This window comes from Tachypleus tridentatus, chromosome 2, assembly GCF_004210375.1.
Source record: "Tachypleus tridentatus isolate NWPU-2018 chromosome 2, ASM421037v1, whole genome shotgun sequence".
NCBI classification, from domain to species: domain Eukaryota; kingdom Metazoa; phylum Arthropoda; class Merostomata; order Xiphosura; family Limulidae; genus Tachypleus; species Tachypleus tridentatus.
Genome location: NC_134826.1, coordinates 90,463,325 through 90,477,057, shown reverse-complemented (window position 1 = coordinate 90,477,057; position 13,733 = coordinate 90,463,325). Strand labels below are relative to the sequence as shown.

The 13,733-nt window shown below is 39.2% G+C and overlaps 1 protein-coding gene across 3 annotated transcripts in view; it reads left to right on the top strand.

Annotated features, from left to right (window-relative positions):
* The window catches only part of rtet (major facilitator superfamily domain-containing protein rtet), a 105,416-nt gene that overhangs the window by 77,555 nt on the left and 14,128 nt on the right, over positions 1 to 13,733 (top strand). For all 3 annotated transcript variants that reach the window (XM_076489287.1, XM_076489286.1, XM_076489288.1), the window contains one exon: positions 13,592 to 13,682. In XM_076489287.1, coding sequence (XP_076345402.1) covers positions 13,592 to 13,682 — 91 coding nt within the window. The remainder of the gene's footprint in view (positions 1 to 13,591; positions 13,683 to 13,733) is intronic.

Genomic DNA, 13,733 nt, shown 5'->3' with positions numbered 1-13,733 from the left:
GAGGAACAGGCCTTATTTTGTGTGGTGCTAGATTCTTATGTTCAACTGGTGATTTCTACTACTCTTAAACTTGACAATGTTGTTGAGGAAGAACACAATCAAAAAGAAGACAATTTGGGCTATCCTTTTTTGGCAGGATATTTCACTTTCCACACCCTTTTTTACATCTAGATGTTAAGGCAAAAATGAATGCATATTCAGTTTTTCTCTGTGTTTGAGAGGAAGATGATTTTGCAGTGTTTCTTTTTCTTACCCATGTTATCATATTACTTTATTTTTGGGTATTTGTAGTCAGATTACCTGTTAATTATTATTACTTACTCTGTAGGCTATTTAAACTACAATGTATAATCAGATGTTAACAAGTACTTTGTCAACAAGATATGTATTATTTCACTAGTAACATTTATTTTATTTTTCTATCTGAATAATTTCTTTTTTGTCATTGTTAAATATAAGCCTTTTAGTTCTAACTTTCATTAATGTAAAACTTATTTGTTTTGCACTGTAGAGCTGAGTTTTGCTTTGGCTATATTACCTGTGTTTTTATACTGTAAACCAATTTTTCTCCTTGAACTCTACAATTCAGAGCAACCATATCTTCAACAGTTATTTATGGCAAAAAATTAAGTATTCCAGTTTAGGGCCCTTTTGTTTGGTCTGACATCAATTTTTTATATGTTTTGTCAGGTAGTAAGAACTTTTGCCCAGTATCTTCACTCAGTGGGTCTTTGCACTTATCACTACATGGATGACTTTCTCCTGCTCACTTTTTCTTGTTCAGTCCACAGAGCACACCTGCCCCTCTTAAAGAAGCTGCATAGGGAGGAAGGATTTAGCATAAAGGTGAAGAAGTCTTTTCTTGCTTACGCTCAGTACTATTTTCATTTGGGTGTTTTCTTCATTTATTTAAACAGGACAAGTTTTCTTCTCTTCATTTGGGGGATATGGAGCAAGCAGTCCACAAGACCCTCACCTCACATGCTATCATCCTACTACAGCAGGGGTTCCCAACCTTTTGGCACTTGCAACTTGAAAATGTAATTGATGAAATAAAATTAATGTTATCCCAAGCTACTTCTAACAAGGCTATGCGGCTCCCCTGCCAAGGCTTTACGACCCACCCACTGGTTGTGAACCCCTGTACTACAGCATGAGAAAGGTTCCTTCTCTTTTGTGGATTTGGGATTCCCTGGAAGCTCTTATTCCTCATAGCTTGAGCTCATATGCATTCTATTCAGTGAATGCTTTTCAGTCAATGGAACATCTACTTTTACCCTTACTTCCCAATCAGGGCTGGCCTGGTTAGGTGGTTTGATAAGATCCAAACCATGTCATGGGTTTCACTACCTCCTCCTCATTTGGATTTACATATGTTCATAGAGTGCTTACTTTGACATTTGAAAGATTTTTGGTCTCTGGTTGGATAAGGAAACTTCTCTCCATATCAGCATTTTTGAACTTTAAGTGATTTGTTAAGCTTTGTCTCACTTTCTTCTTCTCCTGTGGGTGAGGGTGTTTATGATAAATTCCAACAACTCCACAAAGGTCTTCATGCTTTCAAATGCTGGATCTCCTTTTCTGGGCCCACAATCACCACATGGTGGTCTTATCTTGCCATGTTTCTTGCACCCTGAGTCTAATTGTGGTTTGTATATCTTGACCCAGTAATATTCTTCCCATTGAGTGATTCCTTGAACAACAGGACTTTCAGCAGGTGTATTCTCAGCTGGGAGCACCCTATTATCAATTTTTTACAACCCAATGGAAAACAAAGTTTCCTTCCTTTTAGTGGCCCATTCCACGCTTGCTATGGATACATTCAGTCATGATTTGAGAGGTCATCACATCTTTTCTTATCTTTCTCGTTAATTCCTTCCTAGAGTTCTATCCCTACTTCAAACCACTCCACATCTAATCCACCTTGTGGCTCCATTTTGGCCAGTGCAACCACATATCACTCTAGTCTGTCAACCTTTGGTCAGACATTGTTCATCCATATGTCATCACTCTCCATCTTCATGCATGGCTATTGTCAGGTCCATTGCTTCAGTCCAAGGGACTAACTCTGCATGTTACATCTTTGTTTTCCTAATCTGTCAGACCTGCTATGTCCATTTAGCAAAACGTCTACCTTCCTTCCTTGGTCTATCCAATGTGGCTTCCATCGTTCTTACTCTTCCATTCATCATCTTACCCAGTTCTTTGTCTACTTGTTTGCCAAAGGCTTGTCCATTTTGACTGTGTTTAGCTATCAGGTAGCCTTGTTGAACACCTGTTTTTTTCAAGTTTTGGAAAGTTTTGTCTTCCTCTATCAATATCCCTTCATTTCTGCATCTTTTGAGTTAATATCTTCCAAGTTTCTTTGATTTGCCTGACTGGGAACTCATTGTAGTTCTTTGTGCTTTTTCTCATCCTCCCCTTTAAACCTTTGTTTATGTGTCCAAGGTATCTTCTCTTCTTCAAAACCTATTTTCTTCTTCTCCTTGCTTATGGACATTGTCACTTGGATATTTATATTGTTAATGTTAACATCATCATCTACTCTTTTTCTTGTATCATCTTATAACCAGTACTTCCTCCCTGATCAACTTCTTTGTATGATTTTCACCTTACAATGTTATATGGTATGCACTGCACCTCATTTTGGGATTCATGTTCTTTTCAATTTATTCATTGGAGCCCTTGTGATTTATTCTCTATCATGCCAATTTGTTAAGCTGGCATATTTGGAATTACTCGTGGAAGGTAACTGTCTCTGTCTTTCATTTCATCAAATTCATCACAACACAATATCCTTAGCTGCTCATCTTCACCATCCTTTAGTTAAGATTATTCAGATTATATTGTGGAATACTTCCAATACCTTTATTGTTCATTATCCATACAATCTGGCTGTATCTTTCTCAGGTGGACATCATCTTCCTCCTCAGGCAGTTCTACAAACATCATTTGCCTTTGACTGGGGAAAGTTTTAATCATTTCTTTTCATTTATGTTTTTATTTTTAGCAACCCTTATTTTTAGCACTGATAACTGGATCTCATGCTGTGACAGGTGTTGCCTGGTCAGGTATGCTTTGTCTCAAACTCACACTATTTACTTATTGCATTGTGATGCTCACAGTAGAGATGGGATGTTCTGGTGGCATACCCAGTGGCATTCTTCATGTGTGTATATGTGCACACACACATATTTCTAGATATGTTGCAGTTTCACTCAGTTGTGGACTATCACTAATTGACGTCCTGAGTAAAGTAGAAGAGAACTTCTTCCTATCCCTGTCAACTCCTTGACTGAATAAATTAGGGTTAGTCTATTTTTCAAAACAGGAAATCAAGGACTCCTATTGTATTTTCTCTGATTTAATGTTCCTTCAGACTCCCCACTACATTTACTTCTCCCTTTTTCCTTTCAGTGGAGCATGAGTTCTTGCCAGTTTACAGTGACTTTGGTTAACGATCATGAAGGCTTCCTCCTAAGTGAGTTTAGAAATTTAATTTACTTTACATGCTGAAGATTATACATTCATTGAGAAGAAGGCAAAACTGGTTTCCCTCTTTCCATTTTCCCTGGTATACAGCTGTCAGAACAGGTCCAACCTTCAAAGGATATTCCTTATAATACTTAGTTCTTAAAAACATTGCTATTTTGTATCAGTTGTGTGTAGGAGATTCTTTCACTGCTTGTAAGGGTGAATTTGGAGGTTTTGTCTGCCTTGTAGTACCAGCAACAGGAGATACAAAAACTGATCTAGTGGTTCAGCAAATATTCCATGTCTTCATTGTAATTCTGTATATAGAATGTCTTGTCACTGCATTAACAGTTGAGGGATTTATGATTTATGCTTGTAATATTACCCTGTTCTTATGATAGCAATAAGTCAGTGCCATAATTCTGTAATGCTTTGTTTAGTTTATTGAACTTATTGCTCTTACAGCAGTTTTGGGAGTTTGTCCAGTTTCACTTGAAAGCTAACTTCCTCCTTGTAATTCCATCTGTTTGATGTATGACACCTTGTTCACCTATGGTTGGAGCTGGTGAGTACATGTTTCAGCTGCTATGTTTATGTCACAATATATGTCTTCTTTTTCTTATCTTCACTCTCCTAATATCAAGGATGAATTATGGAATATTATCTGTTTGGTTAAAATAAATAATTCTGTTTATATTTTACTATGTGTTGCATCTGTCAGAATAAATTGCTCTTGTGCATATCATTTTTTGACACCTGAATCCTTCCTTCTGGTTACCAATTTCATACCTGCTAGCTTTGAGAATGAGCACATTTAGGGGAGATTGGAGGGGTCATCACATCTGTTCTTATCCCACTAATCGCTTCTTCAACAGAGTTCTATTTCTTATCCAAACCACCCCACATCTAATCCTACTTGTGGCTCCATATTGGCCAGTGCAACCATTACTCCCTCTAATTTGACCTTCATTTGATAACCCCTCCTACCCCTACTGTCATCCTGGAGCACATCTATTTCCTGTGGGTTGATGCTTTCCACTTGATTTCAGTGTTATAAACCTAAACTAACCCTTTCACCTACCTTTGGTGTGAGATCTTGTATGTGGTGAGGGGGACCTCCTAGGGAAGGTTCTGTTCTTTCAGTTTACCTCCTCTGAGATCTAAACATCCACCCACGTGTTTGGAGTGCGTGGCAACCTGTGAAGGGGAAGAGAGGATCCTGGTGGTTGAGGGGTCCAACTCTAACACACCACTTTGGCCTTGAATTCCTGTAGACGGGTGGCCTTGGGGTGGCCCCTTCTGTCAATTGGCTGGTCCTCTTGGACTTGGGTCAACCAAGTATCAGTGTTGGAAGTTCTCAACAGGTGTTGTGGACATTGTGTCTGTTGCTGGTGTTTGGGTATAGTGCTCACAAAACCCTGGCATTGCTGCAGTGTCCTTTTTTGGCATTGTAGTATGTCCCCTTGTAGGGCTCCATAGTGGGTGGGGTCAGTGGACACCAAAATATTTTTTTTATTATGGATTCTCCAAATAAAAACTTAAATAAAATAGTGAAAATAGTCTATAGGTAAATGACCATGTCTTGAAGATTCTGAGTAGCAATCTTCAACATCTGTAACACCTGTACCTTGTGTTCTTATACTACATTCTCTTTCAGACAAACCTTTAGGGCAGATGTCTCCCTTTTTCATTCACAAGGGACAAGAGGGACTTGCTGGTTCTCCTTAGTCAGCAAAGAAGCTTTGCACTGGTGACATATTGGTGGAAACATCCACATCTCAACACAGTGAACTCCTCGTGCATTCAAAGGTGATTGGGGATATACCTATTGAGGTTACACCTCATGCTACTTTGAATTCATCATGAAGAGTTATTGTTGAGAGGGATTTGAAAAACATTTCTGAGTCAGAGATTCTCACTGGTTTCTCTACCCAAGCAGTTTCTGCAGTAAGGAGTATCTCCACTTGCAAGAATGGAATTATGGTGCCAACCAGTGTCCTCATTCTGACAATTACATCACCACATCCACCTGCCACCATCAAGGCAGGTTATCTTAATTTCAGGGTACGGCCATACATTCCAAACCTTCTCAGATGTTTCCAGTGTCAGTCACTCGAAAACATCTTGTCGTGGTTCCTTGATGTGTGCTCGTTGTGGTGGCAAGGACCATGATGCCTATGAGTGTGAAACAGACCCTCATTTCATCCATTGCAATAGCTCTCACCCATCCTACTTTCGTTTTTGCCCTAAATTGTTGGAAGAAAAAGATATGCTGCATTCGAAAATGACTCAAAACATTACTTACTTTGAGGCTCGAAAGTTGCTGTCCACCACTTCATCTTGGACTATGCTGCTGCACTTTGTTCCACTACTGCAGTGGGAGTTGCAGATGAATCTCTCTGTGCTTCCAAAAGAATCATTCTCAAACCAAATGAAAAGTCTTTTGATCTCCATGGTTAAAAAAGTTGATGAATCAACTTCTACACCCATCTCTGTTCCTTACATACATTCCAACAAACCCCAAGACCCACATTCTTTGGTTCCGAGTACAGGCATTCTTTTGGATACATCCTCTTCTTCCACCCCAAGATGCAAAACAATCATTCGATCATGTCCTCAGTCACTGGAATCCCCTTCCAACAACAAAGAGCTGCCTGATTGACCCACCTTCATACAATGGAACTGTAGAGGTTTACATTCTGTATGTTTTTTATGTTATCTTCACCTCTGAAAATTTTTTACATACAATGGGTACATATGTTATTGTTATTGTTAATTTTATAGGGATACAGTAAACTGATTGAGAGGTAGAAAAAGTACTGCAAACTATGTGGATATCTGTTCATTATACTTATGGTAGGAAATGAGCCTTGAAAGAACTGACAAAATCATCTGTTTCTATTACACATTTGAGCAATGTGCTGACTCAAAGACAAAGCTGTAGCCCAAAGAATTGTAGAAGTATGATCGCATGGTACAATGTACATAAACAAGGTATTAAAGATGCATACTGACATTCTCATATGTCAGGCATTCATCACCATTTGGGATGTGGTGTTGCCAGAGAAACTCATGATCATTAAATTTGAATTCTTCATCTTCATTGTCTTTATGTTCAAACCAATCCTGAAGAAGTACCAACCAAATGGATGAGTCAGCAGTTATGCTGAGAATCTGTCTCAGTATATGCCACAAGATTTTGCAGTCTTATTGAATGACTGTTGGCTTTCTTTATCAAACCATATGTCTTGTGAGAGAATAATACAGTGTACAAGATGATAAACTGGGATGGTCTCCAAAAGCAGTTATCAACTGTCAACAAAGAAACTGTAGATTGGCAGTGTTGTCAAGTTGGCATTAACATTCAGTGATGTATCAGACCTGCAGAAATTGTATTTTTACAAGAACTGTTTGAGTGTGCTTTGTACTCTAGTGTCAAAGATCCAAGAGAAATGCCCCTTCAGGTATTTATTTCTTTATGAACTAACATCAGATCCAACCATATTGGCTACGAAGCTAGACATTGCAACTGCAGCATTTGCAAAGCTGACCTTTAAACTTGCATCTTCCTGAATCTGCCTTGTTGAAGTGTGTGATGCAGCAGAAGTGCAGTTTGGATGATTTATTTGGGATAAGGGGGATGCTCTTGCCAAGTGAAGCATGTGCTTTGATGAGTTCTTCTACACACTTCTATATATATAGACAATATATCTCAACAACTAAGGGAAGTAGTTGGTGTTGTGAATAAGGACATCATGATACCAAACGTGAAGAAATTCTAATTGCTCAGCATATGGCTTAAGATATTTTGGTATCTCAAGGCATTGAAGTTCATAAATGTGAGGTTGATAATTAATAAAAGATTACTAAAGTCATGCAGCCAAGCACATGCCAGATATCAGCACACACTTATGGAGAAAGATAGCAGCCACGAATGACAGTTCTAGATGAGAGGCACAAGAAACCAAATAAGAGTTCATTTCTGAAAAGAAAAGGCTTAAAATGCTGTAGATGAAGCACAATCATATTTGAATAATTCAGATAATTTTGCATGACTGATTATTTGATATCCCTTCGATGTGGATTGCTGTACATAGTGAAGGGGACCTCCCAGAAAAGGTTCCATTCTTACAGTTTACCTTCTCTGGGATCTAAACGTCCACCTGCATGTCTGCCATGCATGGTAACTCCAACACACCACTTTCCTGTAAACGGGCAGTCTTGGGGTGGCCCCTCCAGGATCAATTGGCTAGTCCATTTGAGCCAGGGTCAACTGAGTACTAGCATAGGACATTCACAATGGGTATTGTGGACATTGTGTCTGACACTGGTGTTCGGGTATAGTGCTCATGAAACCCTGGCATCAATGCAGCACCCTTAAGGCACTGTAGTGCGTCCCCTTGTAGGGCTCCATGGTGGGTAGGGTCAGTGGGCACTGAAAAATTTTCTATTTATTATGGATACTCCTAAAACAAAAAAAATAATACAACTTGAAACCAGCGAGAAAAACCCGACTACTGGAAAACGACCAAGCATTGATGAATATGTACAGCCCAACTTACCACTTGAATCTGTCTCACGATTCTTAATTTTGCATTCTTTAAGTTACAAACTTCTAGGGCAGATGTCTCCATTTTTTTATTCAGAATAGCTTAGAAGGCCTTGCTGGCTACCCTAAGTCAGTAAAAAAGCTACATTTGGGCAACATCTTAGTGGAAACATCTTCACAGCATTCCAAACTCCTCTTGACATCAAAAGCCTTAGGGGACATACCCATTGAAGTTACTCCTCATTCCACTTTGAATACTTTCAAAGGAGTCATAGTTGAAAGAGATTTAAGGACTGTCCCTGAATCGGAGGTCCTTGCAGGTCTCACCAGCCAAGGTGTCACAGCAGTACACTGAATATTCACTTGAAAAGATGGAATTCTGGAACCAACAAATGTTTTAATACTAACATTTACAGTGCCATGTCCTCCCACCACAATAAAAGCAGGATATCTGAATTGTAAGGTGTGACCTTATATTCCAAATCCTGTACAATATTTCCATTGTCAACGATTTAGTCATTCAAAACAATCTTGCTGTGGTTCCTTGACCTGTGCTTGTTGTGGTAGTAAAGACCATAATGTCACCGAATGCCAACTCGAACCACATTGTATAAACTGTAATGGTACGCATCCTTCTTATTTACCTCTTGTTCTAAATGGGTAGAAGAAAAAGAAGTACAACGTCTCAAGACAGTTAACAATCTCTCTTACACATAGGCTCAAAAATTATTACTTATTCCGTCGAGAACTGATGCTACTGTAACCCATTCTACTACCTTACCCTATCCTTTACACAATCTTCACCACCAAATCTTAAAGAAACACTTCCCAAAATCAACACAGTTTTTTGAATCGGTGTCTCTTTCCATCTCTGTCCTGACCACACCTTCCAGTCATTGCCAAACTCCACCTTCTTCAAGTCCAGATGTTTCCATGGGGTCTCCCTCTCTTGATACCTCAAAAATTAAACAAATCACTTATCCATGCCCTCAATCATTAGTATGTGTACTGATAAATTCAGACCCAACCATTTGAGCTAGAGCAGGAACCATAGAGGGCAATACACCCACATCCAATAAAGAAAAAAAATGGTCCTAAGCACAAGGACTCTTTACTGTTTGTCCTCTGCTAGTACAGTGGTAAGACTTTGGATTTACAATGCTAAAATCAGGGGTTCGATTCCCCTTGGTGGGCTCAGCAGATAACCCGATGTGGCTTTGCTATAAGAAAAAAAACACACACTTTACTGTCTTCCCCTTTGAAATAATTACACATGGACTGTCCATGAAACTGTCGAGGTTTCCAATCAAATGTGACTGACATAAAAAATCTGATTGACTTTTATCATCCCATATGTCTTTCTTTGCAAGAAACATTTCTACAGCCTACGAATACAGTTACTATCTGACACTATTCATTATACCAGAACGACAGGCTATGTGTAGCCCATCCGTGTCTCCTTGGGTTGTACAATCACTATTTGCTCTCTATACCTTACAAATGAAACACATTATAATAAATCAAACCTCAATACCCTCATTGAGCAACTGCCAACCCCCTCTTTTTAATCTTGGCAGATTTCAGTGGGCATAATCCCCTCTGGGGTGGCTCTCATATGGATATGAGAGGGCATGCCATAGAGCATATGCTCCTGAACCACAACCTGGCTCTAACATATATTTTTATACACCCAATCAGTCATTCACAGCTATAGATCTTTCTGTCTCTTCCTCTTTGCTACTCACTTGTCAACCTTCCAGGAAATCAATCCACGAGGTAGTGATCATTTTCCCATCATCTTACGAGAGATTGGTCGTGATCAGTACCACCCTAACCATGTACCTCACTGGAAGTTGGTCTAAGTCAACTGGCCTTTCACTACTCTCTCGGAACTTTATCCTGCCATCTTATGTAAATTATCCATAGATGATTGTATAGCAGCAGTAACCAACAGTATTATACAAACTGCTACTCGATGCATCCCTAAAACCTCAACATGTTATCCATGGCATCCCTACCCTTGGTGGAATTCTGCCTGTTCTATAACACGAAAACTCAGAAACATGCTTGGGATAAATTTTGAAGATACCCCACGCTCTCCAACCGCACTGCATTTCAGCAAGCCCATGCACACACTCGGCAAGTTAGACATCAAAGCCAGAAGGAATCGTGGATTAAATACACCTCCAGCATTTCTTCAACCATCAGCACCGAAGTTATATGGGATAAGATCCGGAGGGTGAGTGGAAGATATACTTCTGCCCCTCTCTCTGTCTTAATATCTGATGGCCACAAAGTTGCAGATGCACAGAGCTTTGCCAATACTCCTGGGGACTTTTTCTCTCATATATCTAGCTATTAGAACTTATTCCCTTCCTTTTTAGCCATTAAAACACAGGCAGAGCATTTGCCTCTTTCCTTTTCAACTTAGCATTCCTATGACTACAATCGCCCTCTTAAACTGATGGAACTCAAACTTGCAATTCATCGGTCTGGCAATACATCAGTCAGACCTGATAATATACATTATGATATGTTATGCCATCTTTCCCAGAACTCTCTTACTATTCTCCTAGCTGTCTTTAATTGGATATGGCAGGAAAATGTCTATCCAGATGCTTGGCAACAAGCTATCATACTCCCTATTCTGAAACCTGGGAAGGATGCAACGATTTCTACAAATTACCATCCAATTGCTTTGACAAGTTGTCTCAGTAAGATCTTAGAGAGGATAATCAGTGCTTGTCTCGTTTGGTTTTTTGAATCAGACAACCTTCTCTCACCGACTCAGTGTGGATTCTGAAGACAATGCTCTATGATAGACCACTTAATTTGCCTTGAAACATCAATCAGAGAAACTTTTTTTAAGGCAACATCTTGTCACTGTTTTTTTATTTAGAAATCGCTTACGATACAACATGGAGATATGGCATCTTACGAGACCTTCACTCGTGTGGATTGTCTGGCAACTTACCCCTTTTCATCAAGCAATTCTTAATGAAGCACCGATTCCAAGTCCGTGTGGGCTCAACATTTTCTCATTTTTTCCCACAGGAATTTGGAGTCCCTCAGGGCTGTATTCTGAGTGTCACACTTTTCATTATAAAGATTAATGCCCTTACAATTGCAAACAGTCTTTTTGTTGAGGACTTTCACATCTCATGTCAGTCATCAAACATGAGGTTTATTGAATGGCAGTTAGAAACTGCAATCAATCACATGCTGAAGTGGACCACGGCAAATGGTTTTAAACATTCACTCTGTAAAACCATTTGTATACATTTCTGCCGCAAACAGGGAATCCACCCAGATCCAGAACTCCGTCTTGATGATTTTGTACTTGTCATCTTTGAGGCAAAGTTCTTAGGTCTTATATTTGATTGTAAATTTAATTTTATTTTGCATATCAAGCAACTTTGTATCAAATGTCTAAAAGAATAGAACATTCTCCGTACCCTCTCTTCTACTTCTTGGGGAACAGATTGATACTCCATGCTCAAAATTTATCGTGCCCTCGTCTAATCCAAACTTGACTATGGGTATGTGGTTTATGGTTCTTCCAGAACCTCAGCACTGAAAATGTTGGATCCTGTTTATCACCAGGGGCTTTGCATTGGAGCTCTATGTACTTCTCCCATGCAAAGTCTATGTGGAATCTCATGAATCCCCTCTATATATTTGCCATTTACAACTGTCTCTAAAGTATGCTTCCAAACTTCAATCCTCACCACAGCATCCTACCTGAAGTTGTGTTTTCCAACTACAGTGGACCACACTTTTTAATAACAGAAAATCTGCCATTGTTCCTTTTAGACTCCGTTTTCCAGAAACAATTAGAAGAATCGGATTTCTCCTTGAATAATATTGCAGTTTCTTCAGCCTATTCCACCATGGCAAATTACTGTCCTTAATTGTAACCTATCTTTGAGTCATCTGAGGAAAGCAGATACACCCGATTGGAAATATCACTCTTTCTTGGCTGAACATCTTTCATATGATCAATCCATTCCTATTTATACAGATGGTTTCAAATCAGGTGACTCAGTAGGCTCTGCCATGGTTTGTGACATTTCAATTGTGGCACACAGACTCCCCCCTACAGTTTCTGTTTTCACTGCCAAATTTTATGCCATCTCTCTTGCCCTAAATCATATTGAACTAATGCAATATACAAATTGCACAATATATACAGATTCACTCAGCTGCCTATTGGCCTTGGAATCATTTCATGATAGTCACCACCCTCTTTTCATCATTATCGAAAACAAACTGGCCCATCTTTCTCTTTCATCTGTCTCTGTCCAATTCTTTTGGATACCAGGTCATGTTGGCATTTCTCAGAATGAGCTGACTAACAGAGCAGCAATGTCTGTCTGTTGTGGATCTATCATCCCAGTACCCATTCCATACATGGACTATGGTCCAGTTATCAAATTCAGACTGTACACCAGATAGCAGGCAACCTGGAATGAGCAACACAATAACAAGCTTTTTCAAATCAAACCTTCTCTGGGCCTTTGGCCCTCTTGCTTGTGTAGGGATCGAAGAGAGGAGGTTGTCTTGTCAAGGCTACGCATTGGTCGCAGTTTTTTAACCCACCACTTCCTTTTATCTGGTACTGCTGCAAGGTTTGCCTTTGACTTTGGCCCATGTTATAGGTGATACTGCCCATCTCACTCATGTTTTTACATTTTTACATTGATCTTTTACACTTAATTTAAGGTTTTTTATCAGACTATATAGTGTTTTAGCATGATTTATTTTACACATTTTAATGTTTTAACACGATTTCTTTTAAACATTTCAATTTTTATTTTGACTTGAAAGGCCAATTTGAGGTGACTGACTGCAAGTTCAATCTTGATGCTTCAGTCTTCCTAGCAAGTCGTAATTTTACACATTTTAGTTTTTATTTTTCTTTTGAACTGAACTCAGGCCTGGCATGGCCAAGCGCGTAAGGCGTGCGACTCGTAATCCGAGGGTTGCGGGTTCGCGCCCGCATCGCTAAACATGCTCGCCCTCCCAGCCGTGGGGGTGTATAATGTGACGGTCAATCACACTATTCGTTGGTAAAAGAGTAGCCCAGGAGTTGGCAGTGGGTGGTGATGACTAGCTGCCTTCCCTCTAGTCTTACACTGCAAAAGTAGGGACGGCTAGCACAGATAGCCCTCGAGTAGCTTTGTGTGAATTTCTAAAACAACAACAACATGAACTGAACTCAGGACTGGAAAGGCCAACTTCAGGTGACTGACAGCAAGGGTGTACTTCTTGCTTCAGTCTTCCTGGAAGTTCCTAATTTTACTGTGGGGGGTGTATAAGCTGGCATGCTGAACACAATTTTTTTAACAATGCTTAGAGGACAGAAAGAAAATTGAGTTAGCTTTGTGTGAGTAAAGTACTTTATTGTAATAGACATGTTAACTTTCAGATTTGTCTGTTGCCCATGATATTTGTGACATCACAAATACTGAATAAGACAGTTATTTTAGCTTTATTATTAACTCTAATTAATTCATTTTTTCTGCTTTATCTACTTGTATGTCTTATATAAATTTCTTTACTTTCTAGGGCTTGCTTTTGATTATTCCTTCCTTTGTTATTATGGGGCTTGCACCATCACCATCTGTTCTCTATGTTGGTCTCATTCTCTTTTCATTTGGTAAGAATGTTTCTGTCATAATTTAATATGATTTATATTTGTTATGATTTT